Below are 25100 nucleotides of genomic sequence, written 5' to 3'. Positions count from 1 at the left end.
CCTGAATTATAGCACTAGAAGTCTTGATTCAGCTCTCACAGAAGTCTATGACTAGTCTCATATTGAACTTAAATGGAACAGGCCCAAACCCAAATTTAAATTAATGCGTAGCATGTGCCATTCAATAGAAGCCAAAGATCCTGTAATATAAGCTGGTGAGACTAGGACCATCCGTGTTACTTTGGACATTATTGCTGAAGAACAAATGTCTATTTTTAACTCCAAATTCCCTGGGTGTTGTATTTTCTTCTATGAATTTTGTTTCCTTTAAATATAATCTGCATCGCACGTTACAAAACATACAGCCCTGATCAAATATATCTATATTTAGGCTGCCATCAGCATGTATGAAAATTGACAATGCATATTTAGGCAGTGAAGAAGGGGAGCTATTTTCTTGGGCATGTGAATACTTTTGAGCACATATGAAATTTGGAAACCATTATTGGCAAGACCACTGGCTCTTTTTTGAGACAATTATGTATTTGTTATTCTGGACGTGTTACAGTGCTTAACTAATAGACATCAGCATTCCCTAAGGCATCTGTTGATGTTCATTGTATCAGGGCCCAAGACACGTTTACACACTGAAGCCTCCAATCCTGCAATCAGATGTGTGTTTTGAATGCAGGATCAGGACCTAGACCACTGAGTGCCTGGAAGATTTGCTGGAAATTGCGTTTTAAAAGCAGTGTTCAACAAGGACTGCGTGACTCAATATGGCTGTGTCTGAACTCAGGCTCAGTCACAAACTCTTCACTCCAAGCTGTGCTGTTTGTTGCAGGGTGTAATTCGGTACACTGCCATTTTAATTTAATATTCAGAAGCATATATAAAACATTGTGGACTGTCATCCTGAAAACAGCACCAGGCCTTTGAGTTATGGGTAGCTACACTAATCCCCTGACAGCACAGAACATCTATTGATTTTCCAACCTGAATACAAGAACACCCTGGGAATTTTATTTATTTAAAATGCAATATATTAAAAATTAATTTTCATTTTGCTCTTTAGAAGAGAAATTTTTAAGTCCACATTGAATCACAAGCCCCTGAAAATGAGGACTTAGAATGGGGAGCATCAAACAACCTAAATTATAATAAAAAGAACAGGAGTACTTGTGGCACCTTAGAGACTAACAAATTTATTTGAGCATAAGCTTTCGTGGGCTACATCCCACTTCTTCGGATGCATAGAAGAAGTGGGATGTAGCCCACGAAAGCTTATGCTCAAATAAATTTGTTAGTCTCTAAGGCCTGGTCTACACTAACCCCCCCAATTCGAACTAAGGTACGCAACTTCAGCTACGTGAATAACGTAGCTGAAGTCGACGTACCTTAGTTCGAACTTACCGCGGTCCAGACGCGGCAGGCAGGCTCCCCCGTCGACTCCACGTACTCCTCGCGCCGAGCAGGCTTACCGGAGTCGACAGTGAGCACTTCTGGGTTCGATTTATCGCATCCAGACAAGACGCGATAAATCGAACCCAGAAGTTCGATTGCCTGCCGCCGAACCAGTGCGTAAGTATAGACAAGCCCTAAGGTGCCACAAGTACTCCTGTTCTTTTTGCGGATACAGACTAACACGGCTGCTACTCTGAAACCTAAATTATAATGTATTCAATGAGTGGATACACAGTTTGTGTTGGATCATCTGGTTTGGGACTGGAGGACAATCTACCTCTGTACTGGAGCAAAGAACTATTGATCCAGTCTGGCTCTTTGAAATGAGCGAAGCAACGCTTGACTAAGTCCTTTGTGGGATTCAGTAGCTTTTATTTTACTGAGTCAATAAGTTTAAATAAATCAAAAAACAAAATGATTTCAAGGGCTCGCTCAGCAAAGAGTGTTTACTTTGAAGCCCCCACACCATAGGAACCTGAAGAACCTGATTTCTGCTCCTTAGATCATACAAACTAGTTCTGGTCTTTGTTTAGCTTGAAGTTGATGCATTTGGGGATAATGGTTTTATTTATTTTTTTCTGAGCTGGGCTGGGAGAGAGACCCTGGATGAGGTCAGCCTTCTCCTTAACCTCTTTGGCTGGGAGTTGAAAGCTGGCTAGGAGATTGGGACGACCATTAACATTAATGGAACTGGGAGTCCGGGCAACTTGAAAAATGAACCTGTGTCCCCCTATTTGCAAAGTGGGGATGGAAGCTTCTTCCTTACCTCCTAGGGGCTTGAAGGATTAACCAGATGTTGGGCACATATCTGACGATGGGGAGTAAAATATAAAGAGCTATAGTTATCCTTTTTACTGTTTGGTTTTATACCAAGCCATACCCATTCCTCTATACCTAGAGCCTTTTTGTTAATGAAAAAAGTATTCCTTTTTCTAAAACTGACCTCACCTCCAAAGGCTGTTGCCATAACTGATCCCTGAAAAGTTGCTCCTGCCAAGACTGACCTGTCTCTAACCATGACACAGAAATGTCATCCCACTCAGTTCCAGGTGTCTGCCAGTAAAAGAGCCAACTCAACCAGGGATGCCAGCAGATGTTCTCACTGTCATTCCTCTGGACATCCCACATTTCTACACACCTGCAAGCACGCAGCCTGTTGCCTTCCTATGGCCACAGAGGCAGCAAATGTCTCCAGTGCAACATGCCAGAAAGGGAAACCTGGTTCCTGTCCCAGCCAAACTTAAGACTGGAATTTCTAGTCACTTGGATGTGGCAATCCAACCCTTGAACTTCCTGATGTCTCTGAAGGTACAGGATTGCCTATGGGCGTATATATTGCAAGCTAGGAAGAGAAAAGCAGGTGTGTTACTATTCAATACTCCCTGCCCCTGGGAAAAACATGATTGTGTGGTTACAAAAGAATTGTTCTACCTTCTAATCCAATATCCCACCAGTACCAGGTACTTCAGAGGAAGGTGTAAAATGTTGGAAATAGACAATGTATGCACTAACATGCCTTGGTTTCTCACTCTACCCACCTGTAAAATAGGTATTGCAATAACAATCGCCTTCTTCACAGGGGTGTTGTAAGGATGAATTAACTACAGTTTGTGTGCTTCCAGCACTTTTCATCCACAGACACTGCAATATATTTAAACGGCATTAATGGTAAGTGCATATTCAGCATGGTTCCTAATTTAGGGCCAAAGTGTGCCACCTTACATGTAGTATCTTGTTCCATGAGCAGTCCCTCTGAAACCAAAAGAGTAATGTTATATTCCATGTGAGGAAGGGTGGCATAATCTGGCCCACATCGTTACAATATTGGTTGGATGGATTAGCATCAGCAGATGCTTCCACTACCAGAAAGAATTAGCTGCTGACCTCTCTGTTGTGTCTATGTCTTGTTCAGTTCTCTACTTAGTGCATGCAATTAGTGTACGTGTCTACCGCTTAGATTCAGGCTGAATCTATCGAACCCGTATGTATCATCCAGTAAGAATCAGGTGATACTTTCTTTGGAGAATCTTTCATGGATGTATAACATATACAATGTATTTTATAATGGTCAACCAAGATGTGGCATTAACAGAGGTTGCAGAAATTTCCTTCCAAGACAGAAATATCTGTTTGGTTGATTTGTTTGATTGAACAATAAAAGTAAATGCAATTACTATTAGGCCTTTTGATATTATTTTGAAATGTAACACAGGCAGTAACATAACCTGTAATTACATATATTAAAGCTCATCCATTATTCAAAAGCAATGTGCTATGCTCTGATGAGAGCTCTGCGTCACCCGGTGACTGGATGCCTTATCTTTTCATCACTGTTGCTCTGCAACGGAAAGAGAAGTATCTATCTGTATTGCTCAGTGCAGATATGAATAATCCACTAGAGGGCGTATGCAGCCTACAGCACAGGGGAGAGGAGAACCTGCTACCTGAACGGCAAAACATTACCACAGGTCAGCATAAGTGGAATGACCCAAGAACAGGGGGGGCTCAGGGGAAGATTAGGAAGAGTTAAAAGAGCAGCAAGAGCAATGACCAAGAATCAAATTCTTCATCGGAGGAGCACATATCAGGAGAGCCTCACTAACTGGTGAAAACGGATGGCTCATCAAGGTGCCTCTATTTTATCCTGTTCTATTCCATTGTTTATACTGTGCCCATCACTGTGATAGTGGAGGCACTTGAGATCCAGTGAATGAGCTCCAACCCTACCCCTATCTGCTGGAGATTTCTTGTTCCTTAAATATGTTTTTTTTTTAAACTCCATTAAACCCCTGTCTCATGCTCCCCATCTCAGTCGGTGTTACTGAAAGATGTACTCCTCCTCCTTAGTGCCTAATACGTGGTGCTAATTAAATGCAGCTGGGCCATTTTTTGGTGAATCCCCAGCCTATGGGCATGTGTTCATGATGTAAGCTCAACCAGCCTTGCTGAAACAATAACTAACTTCTGCATCAAGTGTGAAATATAGAGCACTGTGGATATCAATGCAACTCACCCAGCCCCGCCCCACAAGTTGAGAGTTTTCTGTTTCTCAGAACCGTTTATTTATGTAGCCTTATTTTGTAATCCCAGCTAAAAGAAATGGGTTTGCCAAACCCCGCTCAACCAGACATCATTATATGTGCATTTTAAGACATTCATCACGGCCTTCTGAGCAACAATCATGCAATTTAAGAGACGATTCTTCAGGAGGGGAAAGCAACATTCTGAGTCCTTCCCAAAAAACAGTTACATGCCATTACTCCATCAAAACTAGGCCCTGCATCAGTTTTGTAGAAGATCTCCCAGAAAATATGAGTCAAGTATTGTGTCCTAAAATCCATACGTTTTAAGGCCAGAAGGGACCCTGTGATCATCTAGTCTGACCTCCTGTATAACACAGGCCAAAGACCTTCACCCAGTGATTCCTGCATCAGTCCCATATTTGTGGTTGAGCTAGAGCATATTATTTTAGAAAGATATTCAAAGTTGACAAGGGTCAGCCTGACTTTGGACTTAGCCAGATCCCAGGCAGCCAAGCATTCCATAGCTTCTCAGTGAGAATACCCTGTATTTGCACTCTCAGTTTTAACCAGCTTTCTGCCAGCTTCCCCATACCTGACAAATGCAGGTGCCATGATGGGGCATCCTGAGTGGTGGTCCGGTGGTGGTATGGCTGGTTCCCAATCAGCCCCACTTTGGTGGCTGCCCACTCCATGTTGGACGAAGTCCAATTTCCAGGCAGCACTCAGGGTGAGCCTGGCTAAAGGGCACTGCAATGACATGTTTGTTGTTTGACTAATACATGGATCATGGTGGGCAATTCTGCATCCAATGCGTATGGAAGGGCAGTAGCACTTGGCCACCTAAGATGAGTTAAACATGCCTGAATCTGCTGCTATCCTGGGTTTCAGTGAACAGCAATGAACAGGAACAGACCCCAAGCTGCATATGCCCTTGAGGGCATATGTCCCCCCCTGTCCAGGGTGAGAACAGGCATATTGTTAGCTTCACAGATGGCTGCCCCTGCTTTCCAGCATTGCCTCCGTTATTCCTGGATGGCTCTTCAGCCAGCTCTCTCATATGCAGGTCCTAACACCAAGGGACCTGGACAATGTTATAAATCACTGAAAGATGATGGCAAGAGAACAGTTAATTTTGCACACAGAAGCCACCTGCTCATAGACTGCTCCATTCCAAGGTTACATAGCAGAAAAATGAATGAATCAATTTCAGTGAACCTAAACCTAATTTTCTTATGTCGCCAGTTAATTTTGTTATTTCATAATCCAGTCCTTCATAGCATATTCATATAGTACTTAGACAGACTTTGTTTTATGAGAGACATTCACAATTCTAACAGAACCACACCATTTCATGGTCCTCTCATCTGGAACAAGACCTATTCATACATATAATGTCGGTAGAGGGAGCCTCTTGACACTATATACATATATAAAACAGGTAATTTTCTTTACCTCTAATGCAAAATTAAAAACAGAGTATCAGCATTTTCTTAAACACTTGTCTACTGTAATGAAGGTGAGAGAATGTGTCCTAGTGAGTTCAAACACCGAGGGTTAGGGTTAGGGCCAATCCCCAGTTCTGTCGCTGATTTGCTGTGACATCACAGGCAGGTCTTTTCACCAATATGCCTCAGTTTCCCAATATTTCCTTAACTCAGAGGGATGCTTAGAGGTTCTTGGATGAAAGTCACATGGTGAGTGCAGATTATCAGTACTGCTACTAATCGGGTACCTCAGCAACAACAGTTTGCTCTATAGTCTGTACTATCTGCTACATCCATACAGATAGGAAAAAGTATGAACCTTGCGGACTGCAAAACGTACCACCAGCTGAACCTGTAAAAATCATTTTGGAATAAAGTCAGTGCCAATCCTGCAGAGCTGTGAAGTTCACTCTCTTCTGCAAAAACTGACCTGCTTTATAAACTAAGATGGTTCCTCTTATATTTCATTTAGCTAATGAAGTTTGAGATGCTAGAGATCATCCCTGGATGGCTGATGAAATAAGCGAAAGCCTATTTAATTTCCTAAGTGGCTACATCCTATGTACCTCCGGCTCTAACAGGACTGTCCTACTGATATTTAATTTAGAATGTAATGAGGTTGTTGAGAAGTACATCGGTAAAATACAATTCCTGGACTGTTCTAGGATGAGGAGTTACAAAGGGAATGTATTGCATCTTCCTGTCTGGTTCCACCCTCCTGCTACCTCCTCCTTCCAATCCATTCCAACCATGTGCACCTATCTACCTAAGGTAGATATTTGGCCACCATCACAGCAGTCTCTGAGTATCTCACCATCATTAATGTATTTATGTTCACAATACCCCTGTAAGGCAGGGCAGTGCTACTATCCCCATTTTACAGATGAGAAACTGAGGCACAGAGAGACCAACGTTCACAAAGGCTGTTGTGGTGCTATTTGTGGTGCTGTGGGAATCAAACCTGGGTATCCCATAGCCCACAGTTGGAACTCTGCTTGCAGCCTAAGTAGATGCTCTCCACGGTACTCTATCCCACCTGCCCTGGACGTTCTGGTGGCCCAGCTCTGAGGCTCTGGACCTTGTTCTTCTGCCTTGAGATATCGTACTCAATAATGAGGGGGGCATCTTGGAGAATGAAATTCTCCACAAGCAAGGCGGCATCATCAGCGTAATCTGATTATAATAATAACAACAACAATAAATAATATAATAAAATAATAAATAAATCCCTGATTATGACGTGTGCAGCGGCAAGTCCTAGTAACCAGTCGATTGCTTGACAGGACAGTGCCCCACCCCTGCCAACAGCAATAGGAAGTGGCAGCGAATTCTTATTTAAAAACTATTAAAATAAGACCAACTGATGTCTTTTCACAAACATGCCAAGAACCCTGTAGGGGAAATAAACCCCTGTGCAGTGCTCCATACCAGGCATCATTCAGTCCCACTTAGTCAATGAGAAAGGGTCTCCTCTCCTGGAAGAGGCTGGCTGCTGAGCTTGGTCAGAAAGAACTTCCCACATGGCAGCCTATTGTGAAGCAGCATCTCAAAAGAGGCCCTAGAAACAATGCTGCTCCCCACCACCTTAGGTAAATCCTCAGCATACAGTGAACCTTATCAGGTAACATCTCCCAGTTCTTCTGGTGCTTTAACTATGTGCTGTAATCCACACCCTGGATAAATCACTGTGGATTTTAGACCAGCAGGTTTGCAATTAATTTGGGTATTACCTTCTATTGCCTTGAAACACCCGTAACACAGTGCAAGAGTACATCATTATGATCAGGCAGAATTTTTTTCACCTACTCTACAGAACACAAGCCTATAAATAGCTGCATGCATGGATTCCAACTGGAGTTTCTGAATGGTCTCAGCACCTCTGAAAAATCAGGGACCTCTTTTAGGAGGCTAGCTTTAAAGGCACCCACATTTTGAAATCTGGGACTATTTTCCACTTTCCTTTGTTCAACCATTGTTCTCTCTCAACAGCCGGTTGGTGCATTTTCTCTATTGGATGAGTGGGTCTTTTGAAAAGCAAGAAAGGAGAGAAAACTGTTTAAAGAGTAAATAGTAAATGTGACCATAAAACCACAAACATTAGCATGGGGGAGACACAGGAGCAAATAAGCTTGATGCTGGCTTTAGCTCGCTGTTTTCATATTGACCAGAGTTCAAGCTGCCCCTTTCAGATCTGCCCTCAGTCTGCATTTATACCTGTGTAACGGCACTGACATCCATGGTGCTCCCATACATTTGCACCAAGGTAACTGGCAGCAGGATCTGGCCTAGAGTCAGTCCTTTTTTTTTTTGTTGGCACAGAGCTCTGAGCTCTTTTGTATCTGTTTAAGTACCAAGCTGTCACTCCAACATGCTTTACCATTGTGTGGCTCAGGCTGTGAAAATATTATTGTTGTAAGCCCTACTATATTAGGAGTTGCACAAACACATAATAAAAGAGTCTCTGGCCTGTAGAACTCACAATCCAAATGTTAAGAGACACACAGAGAAGGTAAGTCACTTGTTCAAGGATATAGAGCAGGTCAGTAGCAGAGCTGGGACCAGAACCCAGTCCTGACTTCCAGTTCAAAGCTCTGTCCACTAGACCACACTGCCTAAAGCCTCTTGCAGATGCAAATATTCCTGTGTTCAGCAAGGCTTCATCCAATCTATTACTCGGTATACATAGCTATACTGGGTTGTGATTAATTCCCATAGTTTCAACAGCAGCTTCCTGTTTCTCAAGACCGTTCTAAAGCCAGCACTGTGCAAATGCTTCTTAATCCAAGTTAGGAAAGTAATTTATAAAAGGCTTTGAGATCTTTGAATAAAAGTTGCTCTATAAGGCCTGATTCTAACTCCTTTGAAATCAAAGGAAAGACTCCCATTGATTTCAATGGGCTTTGGATCAGCCTTTATGGGCAAAATATAATTTATTTAAATAGTGAGTCAAAGTAGCTGTGACCTTCACCCCACTTTGATACTCAAGTCTTTACCCTTCCATCAGCAGCAACCACTGTGTGGTGGTATTTTGACTATACATACGAATGAAAACTGGGGTGACCTCCCAAACTCATTTTTAGCTGTTACCCAAGCCTCCTGCGGAGAAAGGCCAGTTACCAAGGTCATGCAGTAAGCTGGTGACAGAGCCAGGAACAGAACCCAGATCACCTGGCTCCTACTACACTATACTCTAATCGAGCGTGCCCCACTGCATCCCAACAAAAAGGTCCAAGTGGCATCCTGAAAGTAACACTACACAAAACCAGAGCCAAGAAATAACAGCTGCTACACAGGGCGCCCTAAGAAATGGCAAGGTTTATTAAAAACAGTGTTAAGTCTTTTCATTTCAGTATATTCCTTTCACAGAACCTTAGGGGGTTCTGATTTTACTTTGCTGCTTTGCTGATTAAACATCAAAAGCGCTTCATAAATGTCAGATGTTTCTGTCAAAAGAAAAGCACTTTCTTCATCTTCACCTGGGAGCAAAACAATGCTCCAAAACCCAGGTGTGCATGGAGCTTGATCTTAAATAGAGAACAACATTTTGAAAGAAGAATTACAGAGCTTCATTTGCATGAGAAAATGGGAGAACGGCTGATGAGAACCACAAGATTCCAGACATGGTTCACCGGCTGCAGATGGGAAACACTGATTTACAGCTTTGCCTCCCACTCTGTGCCATTTCCTAGGGTGAATGGAGTTCAAAGAAGGTGAATCTTCCAGTCCCTTTTAGTTCCAGTTACATGTAAGTTGAACATGGTAACACTGGTAAATCATTAAATAATAATGATAAAGCCACTTCACTAGGGAGGTGCTAGTTTAGGAACTAATTTCACACAGAAGCCATATCCCACTTTTTTTTTTTTTTAAGTCTCATCATGCCATGAGTTTTAAGGTCTTCAGGTGCCTGGAACTGAAGCAGGGGAAGTGTGCTGTGGCTGGAAATTCAGCAGAGGGAGGAGAAAGTGACAGAAAAAAGGCACACGAAGATGCAGCACAATAAGGCAACGAGCATAGGACCTCGATCAGACTCCTCCTGGAACAGGGGTCCATGCTATCGAATCTGATGCTGGATCAGGGTTTAAGGCAGCAAAGATCAAAGCAGAAACTGAGACATGGACGCCACCAACTAGGGGCAGTGCAGAGAGGGAGTTTTTCTAAGCAACAGGGAGGCTAGTAGCAATCTGACAGTGAAAAAATTAACTGCTAATGCTGATAATGAAAACGTCAAGAAAAAAATAGTTCAACTCACCCCCGAAGTGTTCCTAATGTAATCTGGCACCTAAACATTTCCCTCTGGCACTGATGAGTTGTAAATTTTTTTTTAAATGTTTTATTGCAAGAGTTAAAGCCAAATCTCTGCCTTGCTACTGCACAAAATGGGCGGTGATATGCATACCGTGTAGTGAACTGAGACTCTGCCAAATTATGGTGAAAATCACCACTGAAGTCCCTCCAACTATATTTTGAAGGTATAAGTGGCACACAGCCTTCCACTGGGGTGAATTTCACCCTGAATAAATGTCTCATTTCCACAAAGCTGCTTCTAAAAATGTACCACTATCAGCACAAGTAAAAAGATTTTATGGACAGAAATTAGCATACAGAACAATCAGCTGTGGAAGGGACAAGGGAGCCATTGTTATTTCAAGTCATCATCATACCATTTAGTCTCCGCCACTTCAAGTAACATAAAAAAACAAGAAATAATTATTGATAGTTGCTTTGGCTTTTCTCTCGTCAAATTTGAGTCCCTTAAAAGATTTTCTTTAGATCAAAAAGATTTCTCATCTTAATCTTCCCCTTTAATTACTGCTGCTATTTGTCAGACCTTTAGGGAAACCGGGTAACTGATGAATCTCAGAGACATTAATGGAAAATGAAGAGGAGCATGTTTACTGAGAACCCCAGTGAGGTTCTGAAGTATAAAGTTCTTTATGTTCTGATGGGCTTGAACTGATCCCCCGCCTCTGTACTAGAGCTGTGCTAACTTTGCCCTGTACACCACTGTCTCTGACCCTGGTGCATCCTGCACAGCAAAGAGATCATGGATATTACCCTCTTATGGAGAAGAATCACACAGTCTTCAAAAAACAAAAATTAAATACTTTAAAAGCAGTTGTCCTTCTACACAATTAGTAGATCTCTAGCTGATGTAAATCAGTGCAGCTCCAGTGACTTCAATGGGATTGAACTATTTTGTATCAGCAGAGAATTGGCCCAATATATTCTTAGTATTTATTCCAATGCAATTCATTCAGCCACCCATTATGCACAGAAAGCAATGGGTGTTCCCCTGTGCCCATGAAACAGAGCAGGACCCCTCTGTTACACATGGGCCAGCACATTAGCTCACTCTTTTTTTTTTAAGCTCTCTTTTGAGTGTATCATGCCACACAAGTTGACTCATGTCTGCAGGTTAGCAAGCCTTGTCTAGCTCCCCGGCAAGCTGGCATTTTAGCCAAAGGCAAAGCCAAGGGTGCCCTGATGCTGGCAGAACCTCTGCTTCCCTTCGCATCACCAGCTGGGCAGGATTTGGTCCTAAAGAAAGACCTAACATCCAGATTAGATCCATAGGGACAGAAGGTGTGTACTACACCCATCACTGTGGGATCTGTACATTTTCAATACATAACATGTTGACACAAACCCTGCAACCCCATCTCTTCACTCACTCACTCTCTTGCCTACTAATTCGGATAGAAGAGACCACTCTGCAGAATAGCATGTCTTTGAGAACTAGGAAGCTAGCTGACTTCATGCAGTAGAAATCAATAATATATAGCAGCCAATACAATTAACTTCAGAAAGTGATTAGGTTTTGTATAATACATATGGGCCCAATCTTCAGCTGGTTTTAAATCGGTGTAGCAGCACCAATGTCAGTGCAGCTGCACTGATTTACACCATATGAGGCTCTGGCCCTTATATATATTTTTAATTGCATAAGGCCCAAAATTGAACCTGTCTACTGAAATTTGGTTTCTTGGCAACACCTATGATTTTTTTAAATCTTTTTTCTCCACACAAAATGCTCCTATGCTCTTTAAACTTCAAATAGGAATTCAAGATAGCTGCCCAGTGCTTATCAGCAACCCCGCAACAACCACTCAGCATGTGCAAATAACTCTACAATAACAAACCGGTGCACATGAACAATGAGGGAGAGAGGGAAATGCTCAGAGAAACAGATTCCAGTTTCAAACTTATCATGGAAAAAACATTAGGAAATGAAGAAAAATTAACAGGATCCCTTTAAGAACAAGGATAGCAAACATTATTGTTACTGATCATATTACAGCATCGGGATTATTTATAGAGCCATATGCCAGAAGTATGAATGCAAACTGTAAAATGGCGAACTCTAAGTCACGTCTGGGCTCTTACCTTCACAATGCACAGCTAAGACAATAAAGCAAGACATGGTTCATGCAAATATGTATTAATCCATGAGACTTAGGTAAGCAGATGAGTTGTAGTATGACGAAAACCACAAAAAGGATATAGAGGTTTTGTGAGGGTGTTAATTAATGCAGCATCGTTCACATGAAATTACTGGCTGTGAAGTTAAACACAGAATATAACCAGAGACTTCAACCAAGGCAAGCAATCTAATGGTTCCATCAAACAAAAACGTCGGACATTCTGCTGCTTTGTTAAATTGGGACTTCTTGTTGTTCTAGTGCAACATTAAAAGGAATTTACTGGCACTTTTACATTCACTTTTGGGACATTACAGTATTCAAATTATTTGGCATTCAGAGTCTACTGCAACCAGGAATATTTTGTCGTTGGTAAAGCAAATAAGTTCCAGAAAAGACAAAGACAGAAAAAATGGAGAGAGAGAGAATCAGAAGAATGACAAAGCAACATGACTGCACTGAAGAGAATATCACATTGGAAGTTGGAGTGGAAACACTTCTCAAATAATGGCAAGCAGGAGAGACTCAACACACACACACAAAATTACACTGCCAGGGTAAACCCATTACTTTTCAGCACAGTTGAATTAATACCATATGCAAGCATACTAAATAAAAAACAAGCAAGAGAAAAATTTTAGGTCAGCCCCTTTTGCTCTATCTGTGCTGCACTCGTGCACTGATTTACAACTACAGTATGCCCTGCAAAAGCTTCTTTTTATGTTTTACTTGAGAATTAATCTAGCTCAAGGCTGGATAAAATTTCAGAGGAACAGCTTGGCTGTCAGGATTGGGAGATGGATTCAATAAAAAGCTGTTCATGTTTAAAGGGGAAAGAAAGCCGTTGTTTTTCATAAGCCGGGTTATCTTCTTTTCAGGAACATTTGTTTATATTGATCTGTACTGTTGTGCAAAAGTGCCCAAGCAATCTTTTAAATACACACTAATCAATAAACAGATGTGTCAATTACCTCCAGATCCAATTACCTGGAGAAATCCACACACACTGCTACCCAGTCCTATCCACCACTCTTCTCCTTATCGGTTGATGGGGTAACCAAGTCCAGGGACTGCAGACCAAAGGTGAAATTCTAGCCCTACTGAAATCAATGGCAAAATTCACATCGACTTCAATGGAGCCAGAATTTCATCCCAAGAGGGAAAGCAAGTTCCAAAGGCCCTAATGGAGAATCACCGCCAATAGCCCCTTTGCTTTTATAGCAAAGGATCTCCAGCTCAGATGCTTCTGCTGGCCACCACTGTAACAAGATCTCAACTGCTTGTCATTTTAAATACAGATGTCAAATCATGCCAGTCCAGCAGTTAATGGGTAGCATGGATACCAGCCATGTGATGAACTCAATATACAAGACTAGCTTGTTCTGCTACTTTCTGGGCTTGGAGAATCCTAGGTGGATGATTCCAAGGGAATGGGGAAGTTTTATCCCACAGCACCAGCCATCTCCTCCTTTTGGGGACAGAAGCTCTAATGCTGCAGATGGTGGGAGGGGGTGTCATGCCTCACATGAACGGGGCCCTTCTGGCTGTTTGGTGCAGTCACCTGTTGGTAGGAATGCTCCTTGAGGGATAATGGTGGACCTGGGAAGGCAGCAGCCTCAAGACTGTGACCCTCTGGCAGGGCCTTTGATAAAATCTCTCTGTGAAAGGGCAGCTCTACAGGGCACCAGTAGGATCCAACATGTATTTTGGTTTGCAGGCTTATAGAATACTACCCTGGTTTCCTGCCACTATTCATTCATGAGACACTGGCTGATGTTTCCGTGCTCAGCCGACATGGCGTTCCCTTCAAATGTAAAAGGTGTGGTGCTTGGATGTGTTCGGTATAACAGGAAACAGCAGCAGATAAGGAATACTGCAGACTTTATATGGCTCTCATGTTAAATGGTGTTATTCTCAGAACAGCATTCTACATAGCATATGACAAAGCAAGCATTTCCAGCTACTAACTAAAGCCTGGAGTATTTTGCATTTAAATCTTCCCTACCACCATTAAACGGCACAGGAGCATGCACAAAAATGCAAACCAAAAGTCAAGGAACAGTAGGCGTGGAACAATAATATGGGTTGGGATTTTCAAAAAGCACCTAAGTCTCTTAGGAACACAAGTCTCCTAAATAATTTCTGCAAATACCACCCATAATCACATCAACAACCTACACCCTTGTGTTAGGAAACGTACACACTACAGGCCAGGGGTGCAACTGAACTGGAGGTGAAAACTATTTTACCACAAGCGTAAATGAGAACAAGCAGCTTTCAGCACTGTTTCAGAATCAGTTGTTGAGGCCGGGTTGCAGATGAGGCTTTTCTGTCCTACTCTGCACCACTGTTTGATATTTCCCGAGAACCTGTGAGAAGCTTAAACAATATTGCATAAACAGTCCCCCTCTCCCCCCGATGAAAAGCAAAAGGCTTTGGTATCTAGAAAAAAAGGCCCGACTTCTCCCTTAATTCCACCCAGAAACCCCATTGACCATCACTCCGACCTAGCTGACACAGCCCCATCAGTCATGTATACAGTGGAATGTTAGCATAACTAAAGCACACAGAGAAGGGGGCATGGAAAAAAAAAAGCTGTAAACAAGAGTGCTCAGGTCACTGCAGTAAATCACAGCCCCTAACGGCAAGTGAAAGAAGGGAATGCTGGGCTGACACAGGCTCAAAGAGTTCTTTGTTGGGGTGGAAGCTTGTGCATAAATATGTTGGAGACGGCAGGAGAAAGGAGGTTTAGAAAGGAAAATGTTTCTGAATTTTGGCCTTATTTTAATCCCATTTAGATAGTAAAAAAAGCTAAAAATCAGGCAAATAGCTAATTAAAAAAAGAAAATTCTCAAATCACTAGCAATGCACAGATCATACTTATTATTTAAATTTCCATCAAACACCACACCAAAAAGCACCCTTGTCATGCATTTAAAAATACAAGAGCATAGGAAATACAAAGCAAAAAAATCAACTCAAGCAAAAGCACTTTTTCTTCCCACCCTACCACAGGCCATCTGATTACCAGTCATCTTATCAACACAGCTTAAAAGTCCTAACGCACATCCCACTAGATAAATCCCTAATTAGTCAAGGACCAGCCAGTTCTACATGTCAAGCTTCTATAAAGTTGTTGGGTTGATTTCTCCCCCTCCCCCCGTTCCTTTCATTTATTTATTTTATTGCAAAATGGATCTCAGGCGATGCTATAAATATCATAACATACCGGTACTTGTCTCTCCTAAGAAACATTACCCCTGATGGTCTGTTAGAAATCTTCCTACAAATAACACTTCCCAGTCTAGCACAGATAACGGTCTTCAGGGTTTGTGGGAAGAGACTTGTTTTTGCTGGCTATTTGGTCATGAGCTCCCATTTATTTAACAGAAACTGTACACTGAAAGGTCATATCTGACCGAGGGGTAACCACAGCTGCAATTTCCTCAGGCTCAGTGCTGTATTCTTCATTTAACAGCCATCACACAGGAGATGGACAGAGCCTTCAGGTCCAGAAAGCCAAAGCCAAAAAGTCCAGGGCATTATGATGGAGCTGGAAGATAGAATAATTCTAAACTCTCAATAAAATATCAAATCAGAAATATATTGAGGGACCACAGCATCTTCATAGCATATTAATGCAGGTAGTTAAGAGAAAATTCTCTCCTTTCCAGGAAGGCTATTGTGCTGAATACAGAATTGATATGTGTTTTACTTATATCAAGAACCCATGAACAATCCTGCAACATGCTCCACATCTATGTTGTTCTTAGAGGGGAATTTCATATCTTACAACATTTTAAGACAAAGAATGTGTGTGGAAATGGGAGCATTTCCAACAAGAAATGAACTACTCTATTTTCTGACACAGAATGCTGGGATCTATAATTAAATTCCCACAGAATAGATGTGGAGGTTTTCTAAAACCGTATCCCACATGAATTACACCCTCGCAAGTACATACTACATTGCTGGACGTTACAAACTGAACAGCAAGCAGCACATGATTTGGCTGGTAATTAAAACAGGTGGAAATAAAGCAGTTGCACTCTTATTCCTTAGACACACACTCTATGCTTCTCTCCAAAGGAAGAGAGTGCAGTTCAGGATGGGCATTTGCAAGATATTTAACATTTCACCATACACTTTTGTTGCTTGTTGACAGGCTCTTCAGCCCAAAGATCAGATCCTGGATATGCTCAGCAAGTCCTCAGACTTCACCAGATGTGCTACCAAATGCAGCTCCATAAAATGATGCTTCCCCAACTATGAATGCTTTGCCTCTAGGAAACCTTTAGCCTTTAAACTACCGTAACTGCCCACAATTCAGGACAGAATTCCACTGTCAGACCTTAAGAATAATACCACAAAGTTAAACCATTCCAAGGGCAGCCAACACAGATGATGGGCAGCCTCCTTCAGAAACACAACCATTTCCCTGCTCCCTCAAAGATCAGCAACAAAATGGTGGCATAAGAGAGCAAACACTCCCAGTACACCACAGGCACCTCATTTCATGCCCATTCATTGCCTTCCTTTTTCACAACCTAGGTTAGTTTAGCAAATATGCTAGTGAAGAATAATGAGTAAACAAATCACTCTCCCACCAAGGTGCTCAGTACTGACACTGGCCTCGATCCTGCAAAGTACCTGAGCACGTGCTTAACTTTAATGATGTGAGGAATCCCAGTCATTTCACTGGGAAATTATGGTTCAGATCCTCACCCCAACCAGACTGGTGTAAAGGGGCCCTAAAAGCCACAAATCCAGCCGGGAAAAGATTCTCCCAGACCAAACACTAAAGAGACAACCAGAAAGCTGCTTCCCAAGGACCTCCTGGCATGTCCTGGTGCAGGCGGAGTGCCAGGAGCAGGAGAGGCATGTTGGGACCAGGACAGCAGCATGCAGCATTACAATCCCCAGGCAATACAGGGAGGCTGCCGTAATTCAGACAGATCCCCAGAGCTGTCTAAGTTACAACAGGGCCATCTCCAGCTGGAAACATCCCAGGATTAGGAGGTCACACTGGTGGCTCAAAGCCACCATTACCATTCACACTCTGGACTGAGAGTTCTGGGCTCTGCCTCTACTGCATTCTTCTCCTCTTCACCTGGGCCTCTCTGGTATTGGGGGCACTGGACAAACCCAGACTCCGGTCTGGAAAAGGAAGCACAAGATCCAGGCACTGCCAACAAGCAAGGGGACAGGGTTTCATAAATGCTCAACAGTCACAATTGGGGCCAGATTTTCCAAAGAGCTCAGCTCCCATTTAGGCACCTAAATGAAACAGCCAGGTTTTCCCAGGAGCTCAGCAGACTCCTACTCCTTTGGTTGGGAAAAAACGGTTACCTACCTTTCGTAACTGTTGCTCTTCGAGATGTGTTTCGTGTCCATTCCACTCTAGGCGTGTGCACGCCCACGTGCGTGGTTGTCGGAGATTTTTGCCTTAGTGATATCCATAAGGTTGGCATGGCGCCCTATCAAGGGCCGTGCTCATACGTCAGTATATTAGGCACCGCCATCCCTACGGCCTCTCAGTTCCTTTTTGCTGGCAACTCTGACAGAGGGGCAGGAGGGCGGGTGATGGAATGGGCATGAGCCACACATCTTGAAGAACAGTTACAAAAGGTAGGTAACCGTTTTTTCCTTTTCAAGTGCTTGCTCATGTCGATTTCATTTTAGGTGACTCATAAGCAGTATCCCTGGAGGCGGGCTCAGAGTTCACAGTCGGGCAGCTTGCAACACTGCTCTGCTTGCTGGGTAAGCACATAATGAGATGTAAATGTGTGAATAGACGACCAGGTAGCGGCCCTGCAGATATCCTGAATCGGCACCTGTGCCAGGAAGGCTGTCAACAAAGCCCGTGCCCTAGTGAAAAACTGCTAGCCCTTGCTAGGCAAGGAAAAGGTGCTCCAACTGAACACCACGAGCGGTAAGAAGGAAATGACAGGACGTAGGGCCGTCGGTGCCTCACAGACCGATGCCTGAGCTCAAGAGGACGCCACGGCAGACCTTACAGACACCACTAAGGCAAAAATCTCCGATGACCATGCACGTGGGCACACGCACATCTAGAGTGGAATCAACATGAGCAAGCACTCGAAGAAGTAGTGCATTTCTGAAAATCTGGCTTGTGGCTTTCACACCAACATTTGTAAGAGAGTATGTAAATCATCAGAGTCTACCAGCCATAAAATCAGGTCATCTGAATTATAAACTACCATTTACCAGTTCCCCACATTCCAGTGGCTACAGAACGAACATATTCCTCCATGACAAATTGCTTGGTGCTGCATCTCCGCTTTGAAACCTACTGCTTCCTCTTGGCAACTATCTCTCCTATAAAATACATGCATTTTTGTAGACTACAAAAAGAAATGCAAAACAGAAAAGGGGGGGAATTTATGAGAACAAACAGAAGAAACATAGAACAGGGTGTTTTTGTGTTGTCTCCTTAGGGTAAGCTTAACTGTAGTGTAGACACTTTATTATTATTTATTTGTATTACCACAGAACTTAGGAACCCCAGTCACGAATCAGGACCTCATTGTGGTACGTGCTTTACAAACACAGAAGACGACAGTCCCCGCCTCAAAGAGTTTACAAGCTAAGTATAAAACAAGAGATACTACCTTCTTCCTGTTAAAGCCAAAAACTTGAGACAAAACCTGGGACACAAGACAAGTTCATTCACTAACATTATTCTGAAATACCATTTGCTTTTCATTGTGGAAGTTTTCTTGGCTCCTTGCTTATTGAAAACATCTTGGGACAGATTGTCAGCTGGTGTAAAGTTGTGCCAATCTACATTTGTTGACCATCTGACCATTTTGTTGCCCCACACCTTCTTTGCTTCCTGTAAACTTCCTCTGCCTTCCATTTAGTGCACTAACATTTAGAAAAGTCCATACAATGTGGAGCTAGAGCAAAGCAGCTCTGACAGAGAAAGAAAATGGGCATGATATTAACTCATTTAGCCCCTTGCAATGGCCAAGTACTACCTTATGGGAAAAAGAGGGGAATGAAAGGAAAATGATAGAGAAAAACAGCATTCAGTAAACAAGCAAGTCTTGTTACTATCAGTCAAAAATTAATTAATTTTGATCATTTTTGAGATTTGAGTCCATTTGGAAATCCATGATCTAATTTATGTAGCACAAGCTGGACACAAAAAGCAGTATGTTTTCAAAGCCCCTTTATACCTTTGCCAAAGGAAATATGCCAATAAAAAGCTTCTCCTCTTCAAACCACGTTTTCTTGCATTATTGTGCAGCGATGCAAGGCTTCTCCTCTAGTGAAGATGTATTGTTCTTGATCCCATTAATATGGGTCAGTAATAGCATAAGTAATAATCTATGCACTGCAAAGTCATCATGAATGTTAACTCAAATATACTGCCAATAACCAACACAATATATCTTTCATTCCAGGGCACTCAAATGCATCAACTAATAGTCCATAGCAATCAATAATATTAATGGGTCAGAGAGAAAGGTTCATAGAATAATTATGAGCTGGGACTTTTGGATTTTCAGAGATTACGTGAGCTCCGAATACAAAATTCACCAATTCCACAACAAACGTGTTTGGGCTGTCTTTGAAGTGGGGGCGATTTCATGACAAAATGAAGATCAGTGGCCTTGTACTGAATATATAGATGCCTAATTTTCTCATCCCTGTACAATAATAATTAAGAAAGGGATAGATAATAGGACAGAAAATATCATGTTGCCTCTATATAAATCCATGCTATGCTCACATCTTGAATATTGTGTGCAGATGTGGTCGCCCCATCTCAAAAAAGTTATATTTGAATTGGAAAAGGTTCCGAAGGGGCAACAAAAATGATTAGGGGTATGGACCGGCTTCCGTATGAGGAGAGATTATTAAGACTCGGACTTTTCAGCTTGGAAAAGATACAGCGAAAGGGAGATATGATTGAGGCCTATAAAATCATGACTGGTGTAGAAAAAGTAGATAAGGAAGTGTTGTTTACTACTTCTCATAACACAAAAACTAGGAGCCACCAAATGAAATTAATAGGCAGCAGGTTTAAAAAAAATAAAAGGAAGTATTTCTTCACACAATGCACAGTTAACCTGTGGAACTCCTTGCCAGAGGATGTTGTGAAGGCCAAGACCATAACAGGGTTCAAAAAAGAACTAGATAAATTCATGGAGGAGAGGTCCATCAATAGCTATTAGCCAGGCTGGGCAGGGATGGTGTCCCTAGCCTCTGTTTGCCAGAAGCTGGGAATGAGCAACGGGGATGGATCACTTGATAACCTGTTCTGTTCATTCCCTCTGGGGCACCTGGCACTGGCCACTGTCGGAACACAGGATACTGGGCTAGATGGACCTTTGGTCTGACCCAGTAGGGCCGTTCTTATGTTATGTTGTTAACACCGTGGCAGTGTTGCCAATTTATGACCATTTTTAGGCTCATATACAGTGCCGAAGCAGTACAAAGGGACCTTAGTGTAAATGAAAATCACACCCATCTCTGAAGGATCTCCTATTTTCTCATTAAAAACATATACTGGGACTGCATCCAAAACACACATGAATGTTGCTCATCCTTCCATAGAACAGTAAAATAGTAATGGCAAAATTGTAGTGGGAGAAGCCTTATTTGATTTGCTTGCACACTTTTCTCAGGTCACCAAAACATTTGTTCAAATACAGCAAACACCATAGTGCTAATTTATTCCTCCGTATTTGCTTGAACACACTATTACCCAGTTAGCTATTACTACTTAATTCACTTTTCTGTACCAAAATGACTTATTTTTATTGATTCCAAGCTGCTAACCCAAACTCTTTCCTACGATCACACAATTCAGAGGCACGTCAACCCTTACATTTTGAAAGTGCTACACAAGGTCTGAGCTACATGAATCTCATTACCATTCCTGGGAAATGAGGAGCTAATGCTCCATGTGCTGCTTTGAAAATGTAGGGATTATGGATCCATCATTAATTCTCACTGACACTGAAGATCAGGAGATTCAAATTTGCCTGAAAGACATGGCTGCAAAAAAAAAAAAAAGGGTGAATAATTTAATAAAAAATTAATGTGAAAAAAGAACCCAGATCTTGCAACAGGCTGGTAATGCTCTTCTGTGCATACACCCTGCCAGCAGGGGTTGCTGAACCCACAGAGACACATTATGTCAATCTCACTCACGCTGTCGCTCATTAAACTCCACGATGGACATAATGGAGGTGGGAGTGGTCCACTAGTCGGAGGGGTCTTGGATCTACAGCACAGAGGACATACGGAGTGGGCTGAACAGCCATGAGAACAGCCTAGGAACAGCCCAGCCTGGAAAGAAGGCTTGGGCTGAACTTTATGTTGCCTGATTGTTAATTTATTTCTTAACCAAGCCAAACCCTAGGAAGGGATTGAGTTTTGCCAGTATGTGAGGACTGCTTGAGAGCAGGATGGGGAAAATATCTGCTCACAGACCTTTTATGAGGTGAAGCATCAGCTGAGAGGAGAAGCAGGAGGAAAAGCTCCAAAACTATCACACCCCAGCCAGGCTGAGAAGTGATTTTTAAACCATTCTTCTGCTGACTTAAGATTTCCCTCCCCTTGTCAAACCCACAGCAAGATATGGTTTCACCAGTAGATTGTTCATACCCCTCAGTAAAACGCACTGTATGTCGCAATTAGCAAAACACACGGTGGGGCTGCACTGTTTATTGACAGAACGAATGCAATTGTGCACACACAATTAGGAAGCCTGTGAGAAAAGAGGTGGATGTTAAAACACAGGGCTCATCAAGTTATGCATGCAAAGAAACCCATGAATGTTTAACTCGGAGGTGGAAATGTAAACAACATGTTGCACATTTAACTGTTTTCTGCTTTGAATCTATTATTTGATCAACATTTCTCACCTCGCCCTTCCTTCCATGCTTGTTTGGAAGAAGATGGCAGAGACAGGCAATGGGAGGTGGGAGAGAAAAGGAACAGAGGTCAAATTCCCATCTCTTCAACTCTCTTGAAATGCTTCTTCACCATATTCCCTTTATGCTTTTGATACAAAAGCAAAATTTCCATTAATGTAAAGAGGCTAATGCCATTATCATAGTTAGATAGCATGTTCAAAGCAGAAAGAACCGAATTATGCTACTAACCTGATGTAGCATCTTCTTACCGTTTTTTATTACTACTACTATCATTTCATGTAGAAATTACAAGACTTCAGCTTCAGGGACCGTGGAGAAGAAAAAGTGGACGCAGCCTCGCTTATCACTGCACAAATTGTTTATCCAAATGTTAAAGCTCAGAGTCAAATTTGAAAAAGCAACGAGAACATGTTTAAATGTATACATCACTGAGAGCTGCCAACGAAAACGCACTTTATAGCCTATTAAAATCAAAAAGCTTTTTAAAGTAAATGCTCTTTTACAAATGGGTGAGAATAGCAAACAGTATATGAAAATTACTTAACAGATTCTTAGCCAGTCATGGGTAACTCCTTAAAATCTGAAGGTCCCAGTATTTCACTGCAAACAGAGGCCTAAACACTGCTCTCCAGCAATAGATCTGACTCCCACTGGAGCCTGTGGGAGTTGCGTGGGCACACAGGAAGCAGAATCAATCAGAATTACTGGACAACAGACAAATATCTGGGTGAAGTTCATCCCTGCACAGAGGGGTCACCAAAAGTGTCTATGCACCATTTTAGTCCCCAACCCAGTACACAGGACAGGAACAAGGCCTATTCACTTACAGGGCTTAAGTCAGACTGAAGTGGTGCATAGATCCCTCTGCACACAGGTGAGTTTCACCCTTACCACTGTATAGCTGTCATTGACGTCAATGAGGGAGATGCAGATGTGGAGAGAGTACTAAGGCAGAACTGGGGAAATTTTACCCTGTGGAAAACAAGAGAACAGAATCATCATCAGCTTTTCTGGCTAAAATGTAGAAGGTTCAATATTTAAATGACAAAATTCTGACCTTAGCACAAAAATCACGAAACTGTACAGCATAAACTTTCAGCTCTCACATGCCCAGATTAATTTTTCCCTAAGGAAATTTTCTCTCTTCACTCACACGATCTGTAATATCCGATCACTCAGGGATCCTGAACAAAATATTTCTATTAAAGGTATCTAAACAGGATGGATTAGAATCTTCACAACAGCTTCTAATACAAAATGTTTGATCGATGGGAATATTTTGAGGATCTAATTTTGCATTTCATAACTTAAAATTAATTTCAGAAATAGGAACTTTCAGTGAGCGCCTCACTCAGACATGACTAGAAAGCCAAGAATCCTGTATAAGAATTTTTCCAGCCTTTCTAAGGCTCTTATGAAGAAACCAAGATTGTCCACGAGCAACCCTTAAAAACGTCAGTTTTGACAAGAGAAAGAATTGCTTTCATTTCATTTTGCAGGAAGCATGAGCTAGTCTCTAAAACAGGTCCAGAAATCCTAGCTCTTGGGTTCTGTTCCCCAGTGTGATGCTGATTTTCTGCACAAACTTGAGAAAATGGCTTAATCGCTCTGTGCCTCACTCTCCCAATCTCTGACATGGGGACAGTAACACTCAGCCACCTCAAAGGGTGGATAGGTGATGTAACTAAATTAATTACCTGCTTAAAAGCAATTGGAAATTCTCGGGTGAAAGATGCTACCTAAATATCAGGTATTATTACAGTATTTACAGGTGGCTTCTAGATGCACATCAGAACATGATTCCATGCTCTGAACTATGATGCACAACTCTAGCTGATGTTGCAATTTTAAAAGCACTGCATGGAAAAGGAAAAATTCAGGTGAAGATGCACTGTCTACTAGCTAGGGCCATGTTCACATTCTCAGAAGAATGCGAAGTGTGAAAGACTCAAAGCTATCTGGAAACTGAAACGAATGCTGGTTGCTCCAACACCAACTAATTTAGACTCTTTCGAACAACACACAAACCTGCTTTCTATAGAACAACTAAGCAGAACAACAGCACTCCCGGGTGCAGAATACATTAAGCTATTTTTACGTGACCTTGCCAAAGTAGGTTCCAGTGACCGACATGATCTAACATTGTTCAATGTTCATTTGAATGATGCGTCAGTCATGTTCTCTGTGCATAACGCCTTCTTGCTTTTGTTACTTTTTATGAAAGGTTTAATTGAATTGCTTATTAAAACTGCTTAATATAAAACCACCCTATTTGAAAGATCTCACTGGCTTGAGTCCAGATCAATTAGCAAACTCTGTACCAGCTGATGAAAAGTAACAAGTCACTATCGGATTATAGGTAACAACTATTCACAATAGCAATGCAATTGAACCTCAAGGTATAGGGTTTTGAAATAAAACACTCCAAATGACATTTTCATGCTAAGAAGCCACAGTTTGCACCAAACAAAGAAAAAAGCCTCAGATGAAGAACCTCTCCTTTGTTATCTTGTAAATTAGATTTTTTTTATTTAAAAAAAAAATCAGAGAAGTGGTACCTGGGGTTTTCACATTCTAAGGATTAAATAGTCTTAAAAGCATTCATGAAACTGAGCCATTGGAGAACAGCAGTGAGGTGCTACGGATTCACCACATGGAAATCTAGAACTGGAACAGCAGGGGTGCTACAGGCCAGGATTCCAAGGTGCACTGGCAGAGCTGTGGGGAGACCCAGAACCTGCGTAGCAGGGGTCACTGCAGCAACAAAAGATTGAATGATAAACACCATCACCTAGCTAGCTCTGATCCAGCACTTTTCAACCACAGGTATCAAAGAGCTTTACAAAGGAAGTC

At 42.1% G+C, this 25100-nt stretch overlaps 1 protein-coding gene across 1 annotated transcript in view; it reads right to left on the bottom strand.

The window, feature by feature from the left end:
• Positions 1–17804, bottom strand: part of NCAM1 (neural cell adhesion molecule 1) — a 167153-nt gene extending 149349 nt beyond the window's left edge. The window contains exon 1 of the mRNA XM_065417058.1: positions 17687–17804. Within this exon, the coding sequence (XP_065273130.1) occupies positions 17687–17804 (118 nt within the window). The remainder of the gene's footprint in view (positions 1–17686) is intronic.
• Positions 17805–25100: the final 7296 nt, after the last annotated feature.

This window comes from Emys orbicularis, chromosome 15, assembly GCF_028017835.1.
Source record: "Emys orbicularis isolate rEmyOrb1 chromosome 15, rEmyOrb1.hap1, whole genome shotgun sequence".
In the NCBI taxonomy this organism is placed as follows: Eukaryota; Metazoa; Chordata; order Testudines; family Emydidae; genus Emys; species Emys orbicularis.
This window is presented reverse-complemented; position numbering and strand designations above follow the sequence as displayed.